Source organism: Topomyia yanbarensis, chromosome 1 (genome assembly GCF_030247195.1).
Source record: "Topomyia yanbarensis strain Yona2022 chromosome 1, ASM3024719v1, whole genome shotgun sequence".
Taxonomy (NCBI): domain Eukaryota; kingdom Metazoa; phylum Arthropoda; class Insecta; order Diptera; family Culicidae; genus Topomyia; species Topomyia yanbarensis.
The window spans coordinates 21,714,051-21,740,694 of NC_080670.1; the positions used below are offsets into that span (position 1 = coordinate 21,714,051).

The window sequence follows — 26,644 nt, forward strand, 5'->3', positions numbered from 1 at the left end:
AGAAATTGTGAGCTTTTTACTTCAAATCACTGTATCTTGGGATAGGCTCTAGTTGTATTGAAGTTTTACTGATGTTTTTTATGAGTAAAAATGTCTGGCATAATAATTTTCAACAGAAAAATATATCTATTGTGAGAAAAATGTAGTTTTGCTCTCAAACTGAAAAAATCTGCATGCTTGGCAACACTGTAAACAAAAACAATTATATTTCCTAGATTACTTGACCAATTTCCTTTAAAATGCATCTCACCGATTGTTTCTAAACCAAATTAAACCGAAGATATGAATTAAGGTTTAAAATTGTTGCTCTATTTGTATAGACAATTTTGCATGCACAATTATGACATGTCATGCAAAACCGACCCCCCACCCATGAGCGCTTTGAATTACTTTTACAAATTTATTATTTTCCTGTCCAGGAAAAAAATATACTGCAAACCGTTTGGACACATAAAATGTCATTTGAGTTCGGTCACTCTAGAAACCAGTCAATGAAGAAACCAAGGACGAAACTTTGCGAGGGTGGCTGGAAAGGGATGTATGTCAAGTTTGACGACTTTTCTGAAGGATCGGTTAACGTTTCGAGAGCTTCTATATTTGCAAAAGTAGTGAGTAGACAGCAGATGTCGGTCAGCGGGCTAGCAACGGCAGTTAAGGAGGAAAAACACGAAGTTGGAGAAAATTGGGATATCGTTGTCTAGAGAAATTTTACCGCCGATGATTATTAGAGTGGCAGCGAAATGGATCGCGAAAATGGGCATCGGTATAGGGTGAAATACTGCCGCTAAGAAGTTCTCAGCACCAGCTAGCAGATAAATAGGAACGACTAGCATTAAGAACGATAAGAAGCCCGGCGAAGGTGGTTGTAAACAGATGTAAATCCTTATGATCGACACCCCGGATCGGTTCATGCACCAACAAGGTACAATATTTGCAGCAGACCTGAGCAGGTGAGATATATCGCGAAGGTTTGACAGCAAGTAAGGAAAAGTAGCTATGGATAAAAACATGACGATTAACACAAAACAAAATAAGCAAGAACACAATCCTTACTAAAGCAGTACTTAACGGTTGTCCCGGATGGATGAGGATTACGGGATACAAGAGGTATCCCCCTCGCGGCCGGGAATGAAAAAAAAAATATTTTTTTTACAATTCCTTTAAATATATTAAGTTTTATTTTTTGTGATTCATCTCTAGTTAGACGATGTATCTAAACTAGTACCCAAATTAGCACTAGTTAGACACAAAATAAAATTCCAAACAGTTCACACGACACATGTGAACGTTCAAAGCAACTGACTTGTCCCGAGTGATGTCCCGGGAATCAAGCACAGAGGTTCAGGTTTGCTGACGAGAAAGCGATTACGAACTCTTGTCTTTTGGCTCGGGAGCCAATACATGCCGCTACACAATTTTAGACGGCTTTATCAACATTTTCATTTTAACAGCAAATTGCGTACAAAATAAGCCCATTTCATGACAAATATATTGATCAACATTAGTTTTGTTTTGAATTTTACATGCCTTTTATAGGGTAATTTCTCTTGAAAATTTGGGTAGAAGAGGTTTAGAGTATATTGTTTACAGTGATTTTTTTTCGCCGTCAGTTTTTCGAAAATTGTAAAAAATGGCATCACTCGAAAAGCAACGGAAAATCCTCAACTTTCTTATCGGAAAACAACTCGAAATCGTGTAGTCAACGGTTAGTCGTACGATCAAACGTTATTGCCAATTGCTGAACATCGAATGGAAGGAGAAGTGTGGTCAAAATGGATGTTCTACTAGTCATCGGGATCACAAGAGTGTAGTGAAAGTGTTTAAGCGGGATCCCAATGAAGGTTGGGCGTGAGTTAATTAGTCAACAGACGCGTTATACTGTCAGAGCAGAAAGATGGGTCTAACAGGTTATTATTATTAGAGCATGTTCATGAGAGTGTCAGTTTCAGATTTATATTAAGTTTTGGTTTTTTGTGTTTCGAATTCATCTCGTCAGCAACTAGCACCATCTGGGTGTCTAGTTAGACGATGTATCTAAAACTAGTACCCAAATTAGCACTAGTTAGACACAAAAAATTCCAAACAGTTCACACGACATATGTGAACGCCTAAAGCCACATGTCCCGAGTGATGTCCCGGGAAGCAAATATAGCTCTGGTTTGCTGACGAGAAAGCGAAGACGAACTCTTGTCTTTTGGTTTAAGAACCAAACGCCTGGTAGTATGCAATAAATTCCCAAAAAGGAAAAATTGGACTAAACCGCTTTGTGCGTTAAGGGATTAAGATTTATAATCTTGACAGTTCTATAATATAAAACTGGAAATTTTAAAACTGGAACTTTCTGTCCCCAGCAGCAGTTTTAGCGGGTGTTCTATTCAGTTTAAAATTGATGTCTCGCCATGGCTTTAGCGTTACTGCATTCAAATTTATTTTTCCCCAGTCTATCGGTTCTAAGTGTATCTGCTGAAAACTTTGCATGTATTTAAAACACAGTTCTAAACGTGTTTTAAAATCAGCAACAAATAGAACGGCGTCGTATAACAGTTTTAAATTTTGAAACAAAACTGTTCGAAATAATAAAACAAAACGCTCTGCTGGAGATGTGAATGTTTCAGTTCCAGTTCTACTTTGAAACTCCTATATAAAATAAAACACTCCTGAACATGCCCTTATGTTTGCCGATTATAAGTGTGATACAACGCTTAATTCTAGCTCCGCTATAAAGAGCGCTCATATTTAAAATAAGGTCGTAAAACGTACCATTTAATAATGAATCGAGGTATTGAAAAAAAAAATGGATTCAACATATTTTACACCTTTAAAGCTTGCTTCACAAAGTTACATACGTACAGTACATTTTACATCTTTTTAGTTTTGGATTTCAATTGAGCGGTTCGGCTTGGAGAGCGTTCACCGCAAACCTCTGCCAAAAGACACGCTTCGGGGGATGGGCCATAACGCCGACAACCTTAATTTTTTTTTAATTCAACTTGTTTTTTCTATCTTTGATAGTGCTATCAACGAACTGTCTTTCGCTTTAAAAAAAATTGCATAAAACGCTTCAAAAAAAATCACGAACTTAGCTCACTTTTTCGCCACAACTTTGTGTATAACCCCTTAACACGCAAATGCGCCCAATGTAACCCAATTTTCGCTTTAGTGGATAAATGGTTGTCCTGCTTGCTAATTAGAATCGTTTTTTATTTGTTCCATACAATCACGAGCCAGTCTATTGGCCATGCGATAAAGTGTTCGACTGTTTACTAGTATGAAAATTGTCATACCTTACCTACAACTAATTACTAGGTGCATTGAAAAGACAAGATTGTAGATTTACCCGGTAGCGGTGTTGATGGTCAGGCCCTTTGTATTAATTTGGATATACTCCGCATTAAAAATTAAACCAGTGAAAGAGAATAGGGTGTGTTACAATCATTTCATTTAGTTATTTGATTTTATTATCCCGCTACCTTCAGACCGAAACTTGATGTTCTATAGCAAAATCACACATGCGCATAATCATTCACCGCAACGCTTCGTGAGCCCAGTCTTGTGGACGCAGCCAATTGAAGTTCTTCGCGAATGTGAGCTCAAACGTGAGGAATCAATTTTGAATCCCACCAGAAGAATGCAAGTCTTGCTGTTCTAAGAAATCTAATGCATGCTTAATTTTCATTGCATGTATTAAGAAATTCATCAATTGAATGTTATTTTCCAGTGTTTTTGATATTTGCTTTTCAGTTTTTTTTTAATTTTTAACTATACGTTAATTTATTAGAAGTTATATTCTATATCGTCGCTGTTGTGCTATCTTATGACAAACACCATTTTGGGGTAAACTGAGTTAGATGTGCCATGATACTTAATTTTAAGACCTCTACAATGTGGCGTTTTCAGATTTTTTAAAATTTTACTGGGATACTGAGATATAGCGAAACACGTTTATGACAAGCGCCAATTTCTCGAGTGATCGAGTTGTGCTATCTTGTGACAATGAAAAAGAGACAACAATCCTAGCTTTTTGGGTTGCTATAAGCTAAAAAGCTTATTTTCAACCAATCTTCGCATAACTTGAAAGATTACTATAGAAAAGATAGAAGCATCGATTGCCTTCTTCGGAAAGCTTCTAACATTTATAAATTTCAAGATGTTCTATCTCATGCTTCAAAAATCGTTTTTCTCGAATAGTGCTAAATGGCGCTTGTCATAAGATAGCACAACAGCGTAGAAGTATCAAGAGACATTTATATTGAATTTTATTGTTATAGAAAAATTCAACTTACCCTATTAAATAAAGTTTGAACGGCGGCAGAATATTTTGTTACAAATAATGTTCGCAGGCAATAGATATATGCAGGTTATTGCATTTTCTTGTGCAGATTAATACTGTGCGTTAATATCTCAGTCCTTTTATCTATTTCTAAGAGCCAAACTATTAAAAAGCATTTATTTTTTTAGTTTTTTTTTCATTTCAAGAGAATAATATACCCAAACTATGGAGTCTAGAATTATCTAGAAGTTGCCTCATCAGATCTACTATTGCTTGCACATGACACTTGGAATTGCAAACAGACAGCGGATTGCAGAAGTACCAGATTATGCTCTGTGGGTGATGTCCCGGTTAACGAAAAAACATGTTCGTAATTTAGTAATTTAGTAGGCTGAATTTAATTTAGTTTTCTTTAATTTAAGAATCAGAATAGATTAGTTGAGGTTTAAGAACTATATACATGTGCTCGTAAGAACATGCGCTATCAAAAAATATGAAAAAAACGGAGAGTTTTACCAAATTATAGATTAGAAAATCAGTTCACTCCTGAATAAGTTTGGTAAATTTGCTAGTCAGTAAAAAGAATCCATAATCTTGTCATACATTCTTCGATTCGTGCTGCGAACAGTAAAAAATTCGCGGCGCCGCAAAAAGACACACGCACACTGCTTAACAATCGACCGGCACCTGTAGCCAAATGCCACACGCGTATACTCAAAACTTCATCTGTCGAATCTCACCCAGCTATGGTTGTGGTGAGCTGTGTCATATTCTTATCAAGCGAATTCACCAACCAATGTTTCAAGTTCATTCAGCACACAGCGATTGTCAATATATTAATTTCATAACAGGCAGAGATATCAAGTAGAACAGAAACATACACATTGGAAGCATTGCCGGTCACACCCCGGTAAAGGAACGAGTTTCGGCTAAAAATAAACAGTAATTGGCGTCCACTGAACCGGTTCGGTCGAAACAGTGTTATTGTAAATTCTGCGTACATTTTGTCAATAAGTGATCCATTTGAAATGGCAAACCCGAATCAAGAGATCAAGTACACTAAGGTAAGTGGATACAATTTATAGTGGACGTTCGAACAAATAGTTTAAAAAACTGGAACGCAAATCGCAATGACTGTTTATACCCATAAAATATTACTGCTGATAACATATCGTCCATGTACATATTTAGAAGCGAATTCGCGTTAGCATGGTAACAGTAACCATTATGTCCAATATAATCAGTAAGAATAGATAGAAGCGGCATTGCCGTTTATAATCTGAATTAAGCAGACCTTTGCTAGCATTACAGGTTGAAAAGCAACAGGTGACGCTTGAGTGGTCTTGTTTTATGGTGGGGGGTTGGTTTGACCAAAGAGAATGTCCTTCTCAAATATTGGGCTTAAACCCAGTGAACTTGTTTACACCATTTTTCAGCAAACCGATATAGGGTAATTAATCTACTTCGACCGTAATAGCAAGGGGACCGCACTATTTTATTAATTATTACGTCTACAATCGATGGTTCAGTTCATTTTCCTCCTGAACTTACTAGGTAAGAACTAGTACAAAATAAAAATGTACTAAAAGCGTTTGTGTACCACGAAAATCGAATCAAGTGCCACTTTTGCATGCCTGCATTTCAGTCAATGCGTTGGGCAAAGATTGCAGATTGCTGCTCTAAAATGGGCCCTACACGAGACAAAATGTTGTCAATATAAACATGGACAAGACAGCTCGAATACTTCAACCCATTTGAATTCTACAGAATCGATATTTTCGAAACATATGGTGAATATTCGGATTATTATCAATATTTGTTCATATAGGGTCCGATTTCGAACTTTAAAAAACATAGAAGAAAATGGCATATTTTTTAATAAAATCTAAAACAAAAATTATTTTGCGAAATTGATTTTTTCCGATGCAGCTGACGTTAAAGATACGTAATCGAACTCTTTTTTATCTTATTCGTACGCAAAATAACAAACAAAAATTTTTTTTTTAAATTAAGTTATCACAACCACACCTTCCATAGAACTTCCACAGAGAACAGACGTCCATCTTCAGCATTCAACTTGTGTAAAATCTCTAACGGTTTCGAAGGTAGTTTGGATATCTAAACCAGGTGCGCTACTGTCGTCATGTTTTTTTGTGACTGAGTGCGACAGAATTGACGGCGGTTATTCCTCTACCCAGTCAAACTAGTCCGGAACCGATTCGGACTTCCAGCATGAATTCCAGCTCAAATGCGTCAACCGATAGAGTCGGAATCGGTTGTTTTCTTTGAGCTAGATTCCATGCAGAATCCATCCAGGATTTCGAACCGGTTCCGGAATCGATTTGACGGATAGTTGGGATAGGATGGTGTGGCGGCGCTAGTGTTTTTCGTATATTAATTCAAATGTTTACACACGTTTTTTAAATATTTTTGTTCGATCATGGATGTCTGTTCTCTGTGGAACTACCTTGGTCCCTATCCTTCTGCTGGGATAACTGTCAAAAATACTAACCCGTGTGGCTAAATTCACTGTCAAAGAAGATCGATAGTGTCAAACGAGGACGTATTTACATTCTTTTAGAAAATCAATTAAAATCATTCTGAAATTTTATTTTGTTACATTTAGAAAGCTTTTTTTGTTTCCTTCTTAGGTATGGTAGCTGTCGGTTTGGAAATACCGTGGGATATTGTTTTGATGGCAACTGTTTTTTCACCATAGTACTAGTTCGTTTGTGTGCTGTCAATAAGCGGTGCGCTTTTTAGTTTCTGGTTTGTACGAGATGAAAAAAGCAGGCTGATATTTGAAATCATATTCACTAAGAATATGGATTTCAAATTGACTTGTAATTTGAAATATAAATGATCAAACGTTTTTGGGTTTTCGATTCTCTCACTGTTAAAACGACAAAAAGAGGCTTTTGATTTCATTGGGTCTTATGATCGATTCTTCTTGAAGTCACAATTTTGATTTGCCTTTTTGAGGGTTAAAGTTGTTAGAAAAACTTTTTTATTGAAAGCTTCTCCTGAATGTAATTACACTTATACCATTATTATCACCGTGGTTGAATAATTCGGGTATACCAAATCAACGATTATACTTCGGGTTTCCTACTCGATCTTGGGCCGCCATTTTCCTGTCCCCTAGAACGCCCACCATTGAACGCGCACCTTTCACGATTGCACACAGTCGCACATTTTTTTCAGGTACTCTGCAGACTTTAGTTGGTCTCTCTTCCGGCGTTTGCGCTACATGTCCAGCTTACTGTAGTCTGCAGTGTATTATGAACCTTCCGATGACAGCATGTTCGTATACTTGGTATAGCTCATGATTAAAACGTCTGCGCCATTCTCCATTTTCTACTATGCCACCGAGTATTGAACGTAGAACTCTTCTCTCAAACACACTGAGCACTCGACAGTCAGTTTCCTTCAACACTGATGTCTCATTGTTGTAAAGAGCAATAGGCAGTATGAGTGTTATGCATAGTGTATGTAGGTTAGATTTAGCTGGCTCTCTTTGTATACTACGAATTATATTGTTATATAATTCTGGTTAATTTTCTAAATGGTGTAACTGGGTCCGACTATTTTTAAAACTAGATAAGTATATCGTTATTGATGTGAATGCAAACTGGTGTCTGTAGACTCTGTAGAACAATAAAATAGTGTGCCACTGAGTCTGAGACAGTTGTTACCTCAAGTAATCACGGAGACTTTGTGTTATCAAAATCGTACCATTCATGGCTTCGCTTCCTTGTTCGTACATTTCGTTCATTGATTGATAAGCATTCGGAAACAATCATTCACTTGCGTATTTTTATCATTTGTGTATTGACTCAGGTTTTAAGTTTAATAATAGAACAATTGGGCATGACTACTGACACTCAAAAGGTCCAGTGCTTACAGCGGAAACTGCTGCCACATGTTAATCTCTTCATCTAATTTTAGATCAAGATAATAATAAAATGTGCTAAATCCTGTTCAATATTGTCGCAAACCTAACGTGTACCTATATACATTTTCCCCTGGACTAAAAAATGGAGCGCGACGCCTTGAGTTTCCTCAGTTCAAATGCCAGTGAAAGTTCTGTCTGAAGCAGCACGCACTCACCTTGGGTCACAATCCTTCACTTTCCCACGTACCGTACTGCACTCAATTCTCGCATAACAGGATCCTCCTCCTTGCAAGATACAACGAAATAAACCTAGCTATAAATAATGATGATGAAAGCCAACCGGTTCGCTGTAGGTATGCATGCCGGTAGGATTGTATGACTCACGAATAACTGCAGCTCAATGTTGTTTTTTCGGGTAGGACGACCTGTAAAGAAATTAACGCTAAACATAATTTCTTAATTTTTCACGCTGTCAGTTGCTCGCAAAGATTCCTCCCTGAGAGACGTGCCTGCGCGACTCGTGGCGGAAATTGATGGGATACCGCATTTTGCAACTTCGGAAGAATAATCGCCTGGTGACCGAAAAACACGCTTGTGTTCATTACGTGACGTTTTCGGAAGGAGTGAGGACCTTTTCAATTTATCTTCCGACCGTCCGTTGTCATAAGTCGTGCGCTTTCTTCACTTATCGGTGGAAAACACTGAATCAGGGTGCGGTGCTCATTCGACGTTGTATGATAATAGTAATCAATTTTTGTTGAAATTTTTTTTACACGCTTAATCTTTTTTCAACTGATTACCTGTTATAAAATGTTGGTCGACTTGAATCAAGCGTTCCAATAGCAATCGTGAATTATAGCATTTTCGGCCGGTCTTTTGTAGTAGGTTTATTGATTTATGTCACAGCTTCATTAGTCTGACTGTAAGCTGCTTGTTTGGGGTCCTGATGCGATTCCTTTAATTGTGAAAACTACTTAATTTTTGTTGTTGTCTGGACCACCGGCGGGGAAGATTACTCAACTAAAATTATAAATTGTATATCATGCTACTTTTTCGTTGGCGCAGCTGGATAAAATTCATTAGCAAAAAAAATGTTTGGTGCAGCCATCGCTCTTTTTTCTTTACATTTTACTTCCTTCACTCTGTTCAGTATCTTATTTTATTCCCTCTTTCAACTTTTCTCAATCTCTTTTACTCGTTTATTTCTTTTCACTCTTTACAATATATTTGTTTATGCTTTGAAATCTCTTAACCTATTTTACTGTCAAGTTTCTTCGTTCTTTTTTCTCTCTTTATTGTTTTAACTTTCATTATGCTCTCTCCTCTCTTCAAGCCGTGGTACACGAATGCTCCTCAGGTCTTCTTCAATTTGGTCGAGCTACTCTTCGTGAGCTGCGTACCTTTCTTGTCTTTGTCGGATTTGTGTCTAGAACCATTTTCACCGGGATGCCGTTCACTATTCTGACGACATGCCCAGTCCGTAGCAGCCTGTGCGTTCTTCAAGCAGCTGTTGCAATTCATGATGTATATGCATCGTCTTCCACTTGCACCTCGCCGTAGATAGTTCGAAGCAACATTAACTTGAAAACGCTATGGGGCCGATGGAGATCCGCCAGCGTATTCCCAGTTCCGTATCAGTTGAGGAGAACAGGTCTAATGAGCGTTGTGTAGATGGTTCACTTCGTGCGGTGTCGTCTTTTGTAAGACTAAATTTTCTCATAGCTTATAGTTTTTAATTTTTTTTAATTTTTCCTGCTAAATCTCAGCTTTGTAATGTATTGCCTAGATCTGAACTGTTTGGATTTCAGCAAACAATTTTTTTTGCTGAAACCTAAAAGAGTCATTTGTTAGAAGAAAAATGACTGAAAAACAATAAACAATATCACTTGGTTTTGACATCAAATATTATGTTAGCTGATTACGCGGCTCAGTGAAAATTCCTTAGTCGAATTGTGTTGGCATTACTAACTACCAGAATACGTCTCCGAGTTTCTTTCCTGGTGCCATTGTCGGAAGTCACAATTGAACCCAAATATACGAACTGATCAAGCACTTCGATATTTTCGCCATCACCGGTGTTCTTCACTCCCTTTACTTTGTTTACTTTCTCTACTTATTATTCTCAGTTTACTATGTTTATTCCCAACGCTCTTATTTTCTTTAGTTTTGCTCCACTGTTTTCTCTTTTTGCCCTTTTTTCTCCCTTTGATCTCATTTCTCTCTTTGCTCTTTATTCTCTATTTACTCCATATATGCATTATCCTGCTCACATTACTCTTTGCACTCCCTTCAATGTCTTTATTACGTACACTTTTCTCACTTTATTTGCTCAATTCAATTGTCGCTCTCCCTCCATTGTGGAGTATCTGCTCTTTTTACTCCGTTTGCCCCCTCTACTCTCTTAGCTCTCTTTACTCACTTTACACTCTTTGTTCTCTTATCTCATCCTCTTAACTCTTTTTACTGTCTTTACTACCTTCACTATCCTTACATTCTTTTCCCTTTACTCCTTATTTCTTTATATTCTCACTTTTTCTACGCTAGTATCACTCTCTTTACTCTCCTATATGCTTTTTTTTTTTTTTACTTTATGCACTTTTTACTCTTTTTACTTTATTTATTATTTTTAATGTCGTTACTCTCCTTACACTCTTTACTCTTTACGCTTTTCTCTTTACACTTTGCTCTACTCTTTACTTGTCACTCTTATGTTTTTTCCCTTTACATTTTTTCTTTTTTTTGATTATAGAGGTTTTAACCTTAGGGTCATTCGCCTCTTGGCGGGTTAAAGAAATCTGTTTAGAAAAATCTCTAACCCTATGTGCGGGGTTGGGAATTGAACCCAGGTGATCTACGTACAAGGCAATCGATTTACCAACTACGCTATCTCCACCCCCTACATTTTTTTCTCTTTTCTCTTTACTATTTATTTTTCCCTTTGCTGTTCACTTTGCATACTTTGCAAAATCACAGAAAGGCTTTAATCGGGAAATTCTATTATTACCGACTTAATGAATTCTTCCACCCAGATATCATTTATCGATGAATATTCAAAACAAAACTTTGAGCTATTTAGTGGAATGTGACGATCAATCCTATTAAGTATTTCGTTTAATTCCACTGTATACCAGTAAAGTTCAATCAGAAAATGAACCGGAATTCTGGCTTATTCTAGTTAGTATTTCTGCTCTAGCCCAGTTAAACTCATTCCGGAACCGGTTCGGATTTCTGAATGGAGTCATTATGGATTCCAAATCAAATGCAACAACCGATTCTGACTCAGAATCGGTTGATGCATTTGATTTGGAATCCATATTGACTCCATTCAGGATTCCGAATCAAATTTCGAATGGTTTGACCGGGAGTGACACAACCTTTTCTAATTGAACTCAATTGTCATTGGAGCCGGAATACTAGCGAGAACCAGCTTAAACTCTGATTAATTTTCCGGCTGGACTTACTGAGATAGAGGAATTAATCGAAAGACAGCTGTTTTAAGTGGGTTTATTCAGAAAATTTTCTATCCCTATTTGTGGGGTTGAGAGTCGAACCCAGGTGAGCTGAATAAATCTCTAGGAACAAACAATCATCATCCGTTCATAAATCAGTTACAATTTCTTCGAATACTTAAAATCAAAAAGTTCCCACGATTCAACAATGTTAACATGATTCTTGTCACAATTGCAGTGAGCCAAAGTACAATACACAACACGGATCATGCAGAACATGGCGAAATTAACCAAACATGTTTCGCATGCTGTACCCTGCTGGGTGGTAGACGAGAGCCTGTTTCCCAGCCTGGCCGATCCAAACAATAATCGGTGCTTACTGGCATAGATTACACTATGTAAAGCATGACAACATTCCTGCAGCGGGTCTTACAGTTACATAATCGAATATTTTCGGATGCTCTTCAGTATTTATTCAATGTTCAATGAGTGTCGGAAAACAGCATGCTATTCTGGTAACATTCCTAAGCAGATTTAAGACACAAACTAACAGTTTCGTCATTGACGGAGCGACAAGCCGCGATTTAGAGAAAACTATTCAATCATACAGCGTTTTCGTTTTTTCGTGATTTTACATCAGTGTAGTGCAAAAAAAGACATGGACTCATTACATCTAAGTTTGAAGGAGTGTAGCATCGACAACACCCACACCTGCGTAGTGCACTTTAAAAAAATGAAAATGCCAATAGATATAAGGATGCTATAAGGCTATGTTGCCTCGACGGCCTCAAAATTTTTTAAATTGTGTTGCTGCGCCACTAACGGAGTATTCTGGTCGGGCCTTTGGTAATATGAACACTTTGAATATTTGACAGTATTCTACAATTTCTACTGAACTTTCAATCGGTTTGGTACTGATCGTTCTACAGTGGCAGATCCAATGGTCCTGGAGGTCCAGACACCCCTCCCACCCGAAAATTTTAAACTTGTTGAGAAATTTTAAATTAATTTCAATTAATTCTTAACCAAAATTGACCACCAAAACTGATTTTTTTTTAAATAAGGTTAATAAATATTATGAATTGTACAACGTTTATTTCAAAATCGAAATTTCAGCCGAAGGGTAAATAGGAGGCATGGTGAAGTAACCTATCTGACGCAGTTCCTGTCTGGCCATGGTTGTTTTGAACAGTACGTATATCGGTTCGGACACGCTATATCACCTTTTTGTCCGGCGTGCATAAACGTCAAGGAAACACCGGACCACGTGGCCCTCGTCTGTCCTAGATTCGCAGATGCGCGAAGGGAGATTCCTTCGCTTAGCGTAGAGAATATTGTGGCAGAGATGTGTCGAGACGAGAGCACATGGAATGCCGTCAGCAGAGTAGTTATACTAATATTGTTGGAACTTCAGCGAAAGTGACTAATAAAGCAGCAAGCGGGCAATACCAACTAGCAAAATATGTGTGATATGCACGAGTGGTTCAAGTCACTTATAAACCCTGCGAGTATGGCCGTGAAGAGACGCGAGATAGGTCTTTTGGCTCCTCCAGACCGGTTCACGTCCCGACGGGTTCAGGATGGCCGACGGTCGTATGTGGATCAATTACGTACTTGGGGTTTCCCGGCAAGCTGGCTCAACGTATACAAAGGAGGCAATGGGCTCAAGGAAAGCTGGGTACTACCGACAGCCACACTAATCCGGTCGACATTTCATCGAAAACGGAGAAACGAGCAGTAAGTTAGCAAACGCAAACTGGTAGATTCAAGTCGGTGAAGGAATGCGATCGTTTTTTGGCATCTCCGGATCGCTTCACGTCTCGACGGGTTCCGAAGTTAGCGACGGTTCCGGGGTCGCCTTTCTACTCAGCGAGGCTTGAATAGCGACCTGACCTGACGTATGCAATGGATGCAGAGTGGTCAACGAGCCCAAGAGCAGCTGGGAGCTAATGGCAGTGATACTAAGTCGGTCGGGGCTCCAGCGCAGCACTAAGTTAACAATGCCAACAAGAAGTTTCGCGTCGGTTAAAAATCCTGCGAGGGTGGCTGCGAAGAAATGCGGGTTAAGTTTTCGGTATCTCTGGATCGGTTCACGTTCACTGATTCCGAATTTGGCGACGGCAGTCACCAGTGGACCGGTGACGCAGCAAGCTCTATGTGGATAGGAAAAAACACCCACACAGCGAACAGGCGCAGTCGAGGAGCCAAGGGGCTAGAGTAATATTGTAATATTGAATTTGACCACAACCAGTGCTGCGAAATTTCAAAATCAGTTACCTATTTCTGCTTGAATTTACCGAAACCAACATTCAGATTCATCGTCTCCCTCATTCATTAACTTTTCAACTGACTGAAATTTCATGCAGCATCGAATGCTTGAGTGCAGAGGAAACATAAATTCCTTCGCCAACCAAAGCATTCATTTGTTATTATTTGGGCAGTTTGAAGGCCGAAGTTGGCATCTTTTACATTTTCGAGCATAAGTGAACTGCGTAATCTATATCTGGTGTACTTTTGCTCAATAATCCGCAACGCAACGCCTAACACAAGAGGCAAATATCTAAACTTTGGGAAAGTTTTCTCGCAGTGAACTCCCATATTAATTTTTGAGAAATAGTTAAATCATTTTTGAGTAAATTCACATAATGTTTGCGGAATAGAATTCTGAAATGTGTTTTCATACCGCGATAAAGGGCGAACACGAAATTATTGCGACACCGAAAATGTCATGCCAATTTTCTTATAATGTTTAAAATCAAACCAAAACTTTAGGGTAGTTTTATACATATATTTACTTCAAAAATCAAAAGAAAAGTTAATCGATGGAGTCTTGAGTGTAAAATTGAACGCATTTTCGCTTGATGACCTCCATCAAAGTCTTTACAGTGTCATCCGGTACCAGTTTCTCAGTTTTTTTTTCATTTTCTTAACATGTCCTTCTCGTCTTTGACTGTCTTCTTGCTCTTCCGAAGTTCCCGCTTCATCATTGTCCAGTACTGCTCCACCGAGCGCAGTTCCGGACAGTTTGGCGGATTAATGTCCTTTGGAACAAAATGGACAGAATTGGCCTCATACCATTCCAGGACACTTTTAGAATAGTGACATGATGCCAAATCTGGCCAAAATAGCGAAGCTGCTGCAATAACGGCAAAAGGCGCTTCTCGAGGCACTCAGATTTGTAGATCTCGCCATTTACTGTGCCCTTTGTCACGAAAGGCTCACTCCTCAGTCCGCAAGAGCAGATGGCCTGCCAAATGAGATATTTGGAGGCGAACTTCGACATTTTCTTCTTAAATTTGACGTCCACATAGAACTTGCTCTTGCCGGTGAAAAACTCCAACCCCGGAATTTGCTTAAAATCGGCTTTTATATACGTTTCGTCGTCCATCACACAGCAGCTATATTTTGTCAGCATCTTCTCGTAGAGCTTCCGTGCCCGAGTTTTAGCCGTCGATTGTTGCCGCTCATCGCGGTTTGGGAAGTTCTGTACCTTGTATGTATGTAGTCTAGCTCTCTTCTTTGCATTCTGGACGTAGCTCTGCGACATGCCGATCTTTTTAGCCAAATCACGGCTTGAGACGTTGGGATTTGCTTTAATCATCCGCTTCACCTTTCCCTGCGTCTTTTTGTTCTCCGGTCCCGATTTTCTTCCAGCTCCTTTGCCGTGGTCCAACGTCAACCGCTCCTGGAACCGCTTCAACACTCTGGAGACGGTTGAATGGTGAATGTTCAACATTTTTCCCAACTGCCGATGCGACAGGTCAGGAAATTCCAGGTGTTTGGAAAGAATTTGTTCTCTCGACTCGCGTTGGTTCACCTCTATTTTCGTTGAATAGAAAAACACGAATTCGAGTTTGACAGCATGTAAACAATACACATCAATGAGAAAGTGTGCAAAATTTGGTTGATTTTTACTCAATGGTGAAAAATATATGCCCTGTTGAATGTGTCGCAATAATTTCGTGTTCGCCCTTTAATAAAAATTTTTTTTCTATTTTTTCCTTAAAATTTAGTAATTAATAGTATGACATCCTTTTGTAAGCATTAAATTCATTATGGCATATCTATTTGAGTATACATATATTAGTTTGGGATCTCCAATGATATTAAAAACTTCACATTTTTGCTCCCACGTTTAAAAAATCTGAAATATTTAGGTATAAGTTAAAATAATACTTGTAATTGAATATCAAACCAAGAATTTAAAAAAATGAGGTAAAAAAACTTAAAAAAGTAGATAAGTGAATGCTTTCATCTGAAAAATATTAAACACTCCAAGATGCCGATCCCTTTAATTACACGACTGAAAATTGAAATTTATATTACACCCTCCAGGACTGTCCTAGTTCCGTCTGGCAAAGCTTACTACTGTTGCATAAGTCCGGCTCCTCGCGTTGGCGATGCGATGCGATGAAGTTCTGATAGGTACCAGTTTTCCGGCCCCTACGGGCCTCGTCGCGTTGTCCATGCGATGCATTGCAGTCGCAATTCATTTTTTGAATGCCAGAATGTGGTTCAGGTCAAAAAATGAATCAAGGACCCCCCCCCCCCATTCGCCAACATCATCGATCGGATCTCGCTCGTCCCGGTGCGGTGTAGGTACCCAAAAGCAGCCGGTAGTAACCCAGCGACCGAAAGGGTTCAGGCAATTAACCATAAAACATCGCAGTAACGTCAGCCGCGCACAAAGGGCACATTCCACAACAAAAAGACAACGATCTCCACGCGGCCTGACGACATCGTTCGTCGCCGGGTCGCGGAGTTGGTAGCCGAGACATAGTAGGTTTTTTTTTTGAAGAAAAGAAACAACCACATTGTAATGGCGGACCCAGCGATTTGGGTGAGTTGAGCCGCGGGGAAAATAACTTACTTAACATTTTTCACGAGTTAAGTCACTGATATCGGCGCGTTATTGGTCGCGTCCCTTTGCCATGCGTGTTTCACACTGTTTTCTCCGCTTCATAAATCTTGTAGACTTAATAACTTAATTTTATAATTTTTTTAAACGCTTTCATGACGCGACCGCATATTTTTTGGGTTTTATCACCACCGATTGCGAAGAAGATAAATTCAATTCAACTTCTGTTGGGCAGTGCTACGGCTCTTTTGGATTCCAGCAGCCCATGAATTTTCTGTTGATAAATCACTCAACTGTTATCTACTTAATAATATGCATGCAGAGCGTTAGAAATTAACCGGGTGGCAGATATCTACGGGTTTATCTAAAAGCCATATGTTGGAAGAGCTATCGGTTTATTGCTTTTGATGGACAATCAGCCATATTAGCAGTTTAGTCAGCCGGAAAGATTAGTGAGTAATTGTTTTACTGATAATATAAATCGCACTTGAAAAAGTTCACATCTCTGATGTTTGCAGAATTTGGTTTGTAATTTTAACCGAAGAATTAGTGTCTTTTATGTGATTATCACACACATAATCGGCGTCCAATCATAAGAAAATGTAGCTTTCCGCCACGATTCGAAACGGAATAACATGTAGACATTTGAGACCCAACTTCCTCTAATCCCACCAAAACTGGCCGTTAGCAAAAGAAAGCACACGTTTGGACACCCAGTTGCCGGTTTTTAAACCTGCGTCACATTGTGACCCGCCAATTAACTGTCCTCCAATAGCTATGTGGAAGAGAAATCTGAACCGTCTAATCCAGTGGCGTAGTAAGAAAATTTTTCGGGGGGGGATATGAAATTTTTTTATATATTTGAAAAAATGTTCAAAAATATTCTGAGCAGGAGAAAAAAATGTTCAGAAACCAACAACTCAGGGAACGGGTTTGGGTAGTCAAGGTAGGAAAGCTAGCTGTTGGTATAGAATAAATGCTCTTCCTCTACGAGGACAATCTGGGCGGCAAACTTCAGACTGTCTAATTTACTGAGCCCTTCAGTTCCCTTGTGCCATTCAGTACCACTTCCTCGTTGAGCTTCCGACTGGTTCGCGAACTACTCGGTCTAGTTTTCGACGCTAGATCTAGCCTACTCCGACGAAAAGTTCCCCGGCGAGAGAAGTTCGAGCCAACCAGCCAGGTGCTGCGGTCAGTTCGGCGATTCCGGTAAAGTAGGGGTTTGCTGGAGCTCCGGCGCGACTGGTGGTGTATCGTCGCGGTCTACGCGGTCTCGTTCCCGGCGGTGAATCTGACTGTAAGCTGACGGAGAGGTCCCAGACGAAAGAAGTTCTCCCGATACCGATTCTTATTTGGTTTCAGTACTACAACTTCTTGAGCCCTTTGGCTCCGTAACCGGTGCCATTTAGCACCGCAACTCCTTTAAACCATTTAGTTCACTTCTTGGGCCATTTAGCACTACTTCCTTGATCCATTCAGTCCTCGACTTGTTCGCGAACAACTCGGTCTGGTCCCCGACGATGGACCTGACCTACTCCGACAGAGAATTCCCCGGCGAGAGAAGTTCTCCCGAGATCGAGCTAATCAGCTAGGTGCCGAGGTCAGTTCGGCGATTCTGGTGAAGCAGGGTATCCGGTGCACTGGTGCGCCGATGACCCGCGACTAGTGGTGTTTCGTCGCTGTCTACTCAGTCTAGGCGGCGAATCTAGCTTACGCTAACGGAGAGTTCCCTGGCGAAAAAAGTTTTCCCAATATCGATTCTTCTTTAGTATACGCTATTTTTCTATCGGAACAACCGGTGGGGTGCCGTGGTCGTTCTGGCTATTCATTCCGAGTGGAGCGTGACGTCCGGTTCGCTGGCGTTTCGACGACTCATACTCGCTGCTCTGTTGCAGTCTACTCGACTAGTCCTCGGCGGTGGATCTAGCTTATACCTGCGGAGAGTTCCCTGGCGGTGATTGCTCTCCCGAAACCGTTGTTCGATGTCCATTCCGCTGTAAGACGGTCATGATCTACATCAACGGTTCTCAACCTTTTTCGTACCACGGACCCCTTAGATATCACACTGGGTTGCTGCGGACCCCCACAGATAAACATCAATTTTGTATGCTATCAATATGTTATTTTCAATTTGTTAGGAAACAAGATTTGAAATTTCAATATGCACTCGGAAAATATATTTCTCTTTGCGGACTCCCAGCAATGACATCGCGGCCCCCTAGGGGCCCGCGGACCCCAGGGTGAGAAGCACTGATCTACATCATATCTCCGTTTACTGCGTTACACGTCTTTACGAGGCTTGTCATTCTGTAGGCTACATTATTCGGGTTGATGTCCGGTCCTCCCGTTTTAAGTAGCTCCCTGCACGTCACTTCAAACCTCGGACATTCAAAGACTCTCCTCGGACATTCAAAGACTTCAAAACTCGGACATTCAAAGACGCTCCGGTGTCTCCTCGATGTTCACACACTCCAGGCACAGTGTTGACGTTGCGTACCCACACCGATGAAGATACTCCTTAAGCAGCCGTGGCTCGGTAGGAGCTGTTTCAGGTGGAAGGTCATCTCTCCGTGCTTTCTATTGATCCACGTCGACAGGTTTGGATGAGCCGGTAGGTCCACTTTCCTTTCTCCGTATTATCCCATTCCTGCTGCTACGTCACCATCGAATCGATACTCATCATCTTCCTCACGTTTCTGACGTTTCATTGATTGTAGCTCTTGATATCCTCCGTCAGGGTAATGCAGATGGGGATCATCTCGGCGTCAAGGCATACTGCCTCCGGTACGCAATCGCAACTCATACGACCAGCAGTCGAAGCGTCCAGTACAGCTTTTCGCGGTTTCACTTGGTTTTCAGCGCCGCACCCCAAGCAGGAGCCCCATATCGCAGTATCGATGACGAAACACTAGATAAAAACCCGACATTTCGCATGTGTAATCAACGTGGTTGTTAAAGCTCAATCAGTCGTCGATTATCACTCCCAATTGTTTCAGTGCACGCTTCGATGCATTCACATGCCCTTCGATGGTGATCTGTATCCGCTGAACCGCTTTGCAGTTGCTGTCCAACAACAAATCCGTCTTGTAGTGAGCCATTTGCAGCTTGACCTGTTCATCCAGCTCTCGATCGCATAGATTGTGTCCGTGACACCTCCATTTCTTCAAGTGTCTCACCGTTAGTGATACATCGTCCACGAAACCAACGATTTTCACTTTCCTGGGTAGCCGCAGTGTCAAGACCCCACACTGATAGAATATATTCGTAAATCGCTAGGAATTAATTTCGTACAAACAACTTTCATAAAATATACGAATTTTTCCTACATATGATGAATCGTTCGTAGTTCTTTCGAAACACTTTTACTTTATATTGCGAGTTTTTCGTGAAAACCGCGAAATGACTTTCGTTGGCTTATTACGAAACAGCTTCATTCAGCAAACGAGTCGTTCGCTGTTATATACGAATATCTTTATAATATTTACGAGCACCATTCGTCAAACCGTCCACATCAAAAGAGCAATATGGAGCAATTGTTGCTATACGTCAGATAATTGTTATTGTCTGACTATTTAGTAGTCGTATCCGTGTCCGCCGGTTGCAGGCAGATTTCCTGAACCTCTTTCGCTTCCAGTTGATTCAGAATCTGGAGCAGTACAGAATCAGTTGAGCCGTCTCGTTGATTTTTTATGAATAATTTTGAGTTTTTCTCTGCCGGAGCAATATCGGTGCTGTCAAACATCGATCCTAAAAGATTGAATGCGACCAACGAAATCGTTTGTAATATACATAAACGTTTATTAAAATAAACGAAACATTTCGTTTCTTTCACGAAAAATAATGTCGATAATTTTCATGCAACGTAAACTAAATAAGTAAAATTTACGAAAACTTTCGTTCATCAAGCGGCCATTTCTTCGTACTACAGTAAAATCGATTTGGCCACATCGATTTTTTTAAATAAAAAAAAACGATATTGTCAAACTTCGATCGCAAAAGATCGACTGAAAACAATAAGAGGCTAATAAATACGAAAACTTTTCTAAGATAAACGAAAAGATTTCGTGCGACCAACGAAATCGTTCACAAATGTTTATTAAAATAAACAAAACATTTCATTTCATTCACGAAAAATAATGTCGTTAGCAACGATAACATTCGTGCAGTGTACATTAAATGTGTAAAATTTACGAAAGCTTTCGTTCACCATACGGCCATTCTTGTTCATAAAATGAACGAAACTTACTATTTACAATGCACCAAAACACTACGTTGCAGAAAACGACGAATGAATTCGTGAATTGCATGATTCATTATATTCACGAATTTATATTATCACTGCATCGTACATCCCATTCCAAAGTGTTGGACAGAGAATGGAGCCCTGAGTAACGCCCGCTGCGACTCGCAGTGTCTTCTGCCCTTTTGTTCGTCTGGTACAGCAGTGCTCTACTCTGGAAGTAGCTCTTCAGGATCTGGCTCATTCTTTTATGCCACGCTGCGGCATTGGTCTATTCGGGGCTGGATGGCCCGGTGACTTCCCTGACTTTGGCAGCAACATCAGATTCTGCACCTTCCTCATTTCGGGGATTACCATCGTCTAAAGACTTCAGCAGTAGCATCCTGAACATGTCCGGATATGCCAGGATCGCAGCTTTCAGCGCCACGGTTGGTATTCCATCCGGACAGGGGGTTTTCTTTGATTTTAGTCACATCGACGCGTCTTTGAGCTCGTCGTTAGTCACTTGCCTCCTTCTTCTTCGCCGTACAGTGTCGGTGACCAGGTAGTTGAATCGTGATTTGGGAAGAGACCCTCAACGATTATCTTTAGCTTACCCGGACATATTTCAGCCGGTGTCGACGGACCCTCGTCTTCGTCATGACGACTCAGTACGCGCCCCAGGGATTGGCGTTGCACAGCTACTAATGGCAATTGGCTTGCTAAGCTTGATCTCCCGTTTTAAAGAGTCCCTACCTTCTAGATACGTCGCTTGCGCTTCTTTCTCACTCTCCAATATTGCGCTCTGAGTCCGCCTGTTAATGACCTATTCTAACTACTCTATTGCTGGATATATCGAAATTTAAAAAAAAATCAAACTATTTTGTTTTGACAAATAAAGGTAAATGTTTGTTTTATGATTTTAGTACTATGACGCACTTGAAAAAGTTGTCAAATTAAATCAAATTAAGATAAAAGGTTGAAAGCATTCGAAACTATCGGCTATTGTCAGTCCATCGCAGGTGGATACTCATCCGACCGCGTCCGACCGTTGGTTTGAGAGCAATTTAAAAATTGTAGTTTTTACATAATTTTGGTGCTTTTTATAAAACATTATAAGAAACTATAAGTCTTATTTAACTGAATCGCCTGCTAAGATTTCTATCAGTTTCGTAAATTGTTTACCGTTTGTAATAGTCATAAATTTTCGATGAAAAACCCTCACCTCCCTCCCTCCTCACCTTTTCAAACCAGCGGTAAAACTTGTAGATGAGGAACAAAGAGTCATCGAGGAATGTTAACGATACACACTTTTCTTTAGTATAAAGTAGCACTTCCGAAACAATTTTTTTTTCACTTTTGTTCATAGTTGATAAACTGAAAGTGTTTTTTCAGCACAAAATCGTCATCTCCACAACCATTTCGGCCAGTGCAAAAACACCCAACCTGCCACCGTTGGCAATCAGCGACTACGACAAAAACGACACAGAACTGCAATTTTGTTTTTGTTTTGTACTTTTTCATATATGTTTTTACTATGCTTTACCTGTTCACTCATAATTAACGATTATTTTAGTTTCCTTTGAAAAAGGCCGCCAAATACGGTCGAAACGTCGGGCAGTTTTAAAAACAATTCGTTTGCTCAAGCTAAATTGACTGAGAAAGCCGTAAATATTCACAGATAACATAACAAGTTTTGGAATGGTCATCAATAAAACAAGATAATGTATGTATTGTCTCCAATGTACAAATATAATTTAGAAAATTACATTTGTTAGAAAATCGTCCAACTAATGTTACTATAGCTACCATTCACAATGGTTTCGTTTAGGTTGAGTTTTTGAAGAAATATTAGAAGAAAACAAATTTCACACTGTTAAGTGGATTTTTTATGAAAAATGTGCTTAAGATCAAATATTTAAGCTTCTCTTGAATTATAATTGCAAAATAATATATATAACAGCAGAAAATAATTTTGTCCGGGTTTTCGGCCTAATAACCCCATGCGCCGTCTACTGCATGGCCCTAGTTTTCGTGATATTGTCTTGTTAGATCAGCCTATCAACGTACTTGATTCCGTTGTTCGCCGAAGTAACTCAACAACGTCCTTCTTCGTGCTGCAGCAGGGTTATATTGGCCGATGCGGCAGCGAATCGCCTGGTGGTCTCTATGGGGATACTTCTCTCACACTCTCCAGTCCATGTACGCCGTCAGTCAAGGACTACAAAACGTGGCGAAATTTCTCTCGGTAGCGATATCCGTTTCGTGAACCATTAAGCTCCTAGCTCCTCGCTTGTTATAGTCCTCGGAGGTCGGGCTGGCCTCCACAACGTGCCGACAGGTAGGTGTCGAGTCTGCAGCGAATTTTCACTACAAGGAATAATTTTCACAAGATAACTTTTGCAAATGAAACTTTGAGAATTTCATTTTAAATATTAGGTATATTTTTGTTTAACATATTCAATTTTTTCAAATTTCTCCAAAATATTTCGGGGGGGGGGGGGGGGGGGTTTCGTCCCCAAACCCCCCCCCCCCGCTACTACGCCACTGGTCTAATCTCTTCCATTTATTAAAGTTACGACCACTAATCGCCGTCGGACAATTTTTGTCTTCTGAAATGACCCTTTGACGGCTTTGTGAGTGCAAAAGATGGATCACCCATGCGGAGGACCATCCGTCGTCTCTGATGACGATGATGCAGCCGCATGCCGATGCGATTTTATCGCGCCAATTATTCCTATGACAGCGGTCGCGGCGGCGCTGCTTCCAAACATCTTATTGGGATGAATCTGCACCGCGCGGAACCAACCTCACTTTGCACCAGGCTAGGTGGGCATTTTACACAATTAGCCAACGATTGCCATCTCGTAAGCAACAACGATTCACTGGCATTTCGCTAACACTCACAGCAGACTAGCAACTCAGCGGGTGGTAAGATAACTAGCGATCCTGATTGTACGGGTATATGATCGTCGGTTGGAAATTGGTCCTATTGAATTACTGATTGTTAGCAGGTTCTTGCGGAAAGGTGCTGTAAAATGTTTAGCATCTCTATCGAAGGAAAGCAGTTTATGGTAACAGTAAAAACACTGCCAATCAAACCCGTTGGTCGTAGAAGTAGTATTTTATGACTATTATTTTTACAAATATAGAGCCGTGTTTTTTTAAAGTAATACCTAATTCGAAAGTTGATTGATATAATCATTAATTGAACGACGCTCCTTCCACCACAACAAGTCGATGCCGCCGCCAATTCAACTCATTGTCTACGACGAACTATCAACCGAATTTGTGTCGATAATGCTGCCATTCTTGCAGCAAAAGCCAAACTGAAAGCATCTTGTTCCCCGGGTCTTGATGGCGTTCCTTCCATTTTTGTTAAAAAGTGCATCAGCGGGCTTCTTGAACCACTTCGGCGAGTCTTCGAGCTATCACTCACTACTGGAACATTCCCTTCCTGCTGGAAAGCAGAGCACATGTTTCCAGTTTATAAAAAGGAAAAAAATCGAACATTGACAATTATCGCGGAATATCGTGTTTAAGTGCCTATCAAAACTATTCGAGCTGGTTGTTTTAGACCCTATTTTCTTTCACTGCAAACACTACATTGCAGATGACCGACACGGTTTTATGCCTAAACGATCGACAACGACAAACCTGCTCTCGTTCACAACATATGTAATGGATGGATTCGCTGACGGATTGCAAACCGATGCTATTTACTTGGATCAATCTGCGGCCTTCGCCAAAATCAACCATGATATCGCAATGGCGAAGCAGAACAAACTCGGCATTCATAGACAACTTCTGTGCTGGTTTCGTTCCTACCTCGATGGAAGGCAACTCCAAATCAGCATTACGGACTGTCTATCTGCACCATTCTTCGCTACATCCGGCATTCCACAAGTAAGCCATCTCGATCCAGTAATATTCCTTCTCTACTTTAATGACATCAATATCACATTACCAGGACCCCGCCTTTCTTTCACCGACGACATGACAATTTTTCGACAAATACGGGATAAAACCGATGCCGAACTTCTTCAGAGGGAACTGGACAGCTTTAGTATGTGGTGTGATCTAAACACACACTTAATTTTTTCTACCGAAATCTCAACAGCTGAGATCTCAGTAAACATTTTTTTTGGCTGAGACTTCAGTAAAAGAGCTGATATTCGGAAAATATTTCACCGGAAATCAGCGAACAAAGCTCACTTCACTAAGATATCAGTTTCTAAATTTGCTGACTACACGGCTGTTGGGAAATTACCGAGCCGAATTGAGGGTGCAGAATGGTTTTAAACCCGAGAAAATGCTCAATCGTTACATTCACACGGAAACGCTATCCGACTCAGTTTTATTACCATTTCTTCGGCTTGAGCATCCCTAGACACTGTCACATCAAGGATCTCGGAGTCATCATGGATTCAGCACTAATGTTCTAACCACATACTTCATACGTCGTCGTGGCTTCATCTTACGAATAGCGAAAAACTTCAGAGACGTATACTGCCTTAAATCGCTTTACTGCGCGCGCTGGTCCGCTCAACGTTAGAATATTGTTCTGCTGTCTGGAATCCGTACTACCGGGAACGGGATTGACAGAATCGAGGCTGTCCAACGCCGGTTCATATGCTTCGCCCTTCGGCATCTCCCATGGCGAAACAGATTTCAGCTGCCGAGCTATGAAAACCGTTGCCAGCTAATACACCTCGATACACTCAGCATTCAGAGGGACTGCTCTCGAGCCCTGTTCGCCTCGGACTTACTCTCTGCCAGAGTGGATTGCCCTACAATCCTCGGACGCCTGGATCTTCAAGCCCGCGTTCGAGCTCTACGTAATAACTCTCTTCTGCGAGTTCCATTCAGCAGAACCAACTATGGTTGCCAGAGCACTGTTACCGGACTCCAGCGAATTTTTAACAGTGTGGCGACGGCCTTTGACTTCAACCGGACGCGGAATGCGATAAAAGCGAAAATATTGGCAATTTTAAAATGTAATTAGTTTAAGCAACTACCATTGGGGCCAAGGGGCATGTTGGGGAAGGTAATAATCATAAACAAACATAAACAAACATTAATTTGATTCAGTTGAAAAAAATCCTAAGTTTCATTGAACTTCGATTCAAGTAGGTAATTTCCAGCTACAATTTAATCATTGCAGGTCACACAAAATGGCAAACAAGAAAAAAAAAAACCCGACACAAGATAAACGACTTCTGTAATGCGATACGGGGCACAGTGCGATTCAACCGAGAGCCATGCCAAACTGAAACTTATCGGTCCCGTTAATCGTGTAAGCACCAGAATGAGACCCCGCGAGCCTCTCAAGGTTGATAGGCCGCGAAACTGTGATGACACTTACCGATATGTATCTTCGCAGTCATGATGGCAGCGTTGTGCACCCTTCCCGAGCTCCGACCACCCCCCGAAAAGCCTAAAATATGCACTGCGGTACTAAATGCTTGAATTGTTTATGCATTTCAGCGATGAAAATGTAAATTATTCTCGAGTCATAAACATCGATCCTCCTTGGTGCCTTGGGTTGAGACGAACGAAATCAAGTCGTTTGGCCAGCAAAGCCCGCAGTAGTGTAAGCGCTCGCGCCGGCCTGACGACAGTTGAATGATTTATCGGCCGCGCCCAATCGAAACTATTTATAGTGGTATCATGTGTACTCTGCGTTGCTACCTTCGATTACAGCATATGCAACCTTGTAGGGTTTGAGATTATTTTTAAATTTTGCAGTTCTGCGGGAACAAGCTGTTGAAAGCTCGGGTTGCGGAATAAAATAATTCGAAACAAAACTAATGTGAACCTATAAAATACGCGCTTAGATTTAATTTCACTGTTCGGTAACGCCAAAAAACGATAAATCTCTGAAAATAAGTTTTTTCGGTATAGGGTAAAGAGCCTATTTTGGTCCTATTGGGAAATGTGCTGCACTATTCCC

At 40.5% G+C, this 26,644-nt stretch overlaps 3 protein-coding genes across 6 annotated transcripts in view; 2 read left to right on the forward strand and 1 right to left on the reverse strand.

The window, feature by feature from the left end:
• The window catches only part of LOC131677072 (RNA helicase aquarius), a 323,960-nt gene that overhangs the window by 200,528 nt on the left and 96,788 nt on the right, over window positions 1-26,644 (reverse strand). The window lies entirely within an intron of this gene.
• LOC131677075 (probable G-protein coupled receptor Mth-like 5) overlaps window positions 1-26,644 on the forward strand; it is a 219,638-nt gene that overhangs the window by 98,398 nt on the left and 94,596 nt on the right. The window lies entirely within an intron of this gene.
• The window catches only part of LOC131677074 (retinal dehydrogenase 2-like), a 29,088-nt gene continuing 7,473 nt past the window's right edge, over window positions 5,030-26,644 (forward strand). Inside the window, exon 1 of the mRNA XM_058956638.1 lies at window positions 5,030-5,334. Within this exon, the coding sequence (XP_058812621.1) occupies window positions 5,299-5,334 (36 nt within the window). The 5' untranslated portion in view covers window positions 5,030-5,298. The remainder of the gene's footprint in view (window positions 5,335-26,644) is intronic.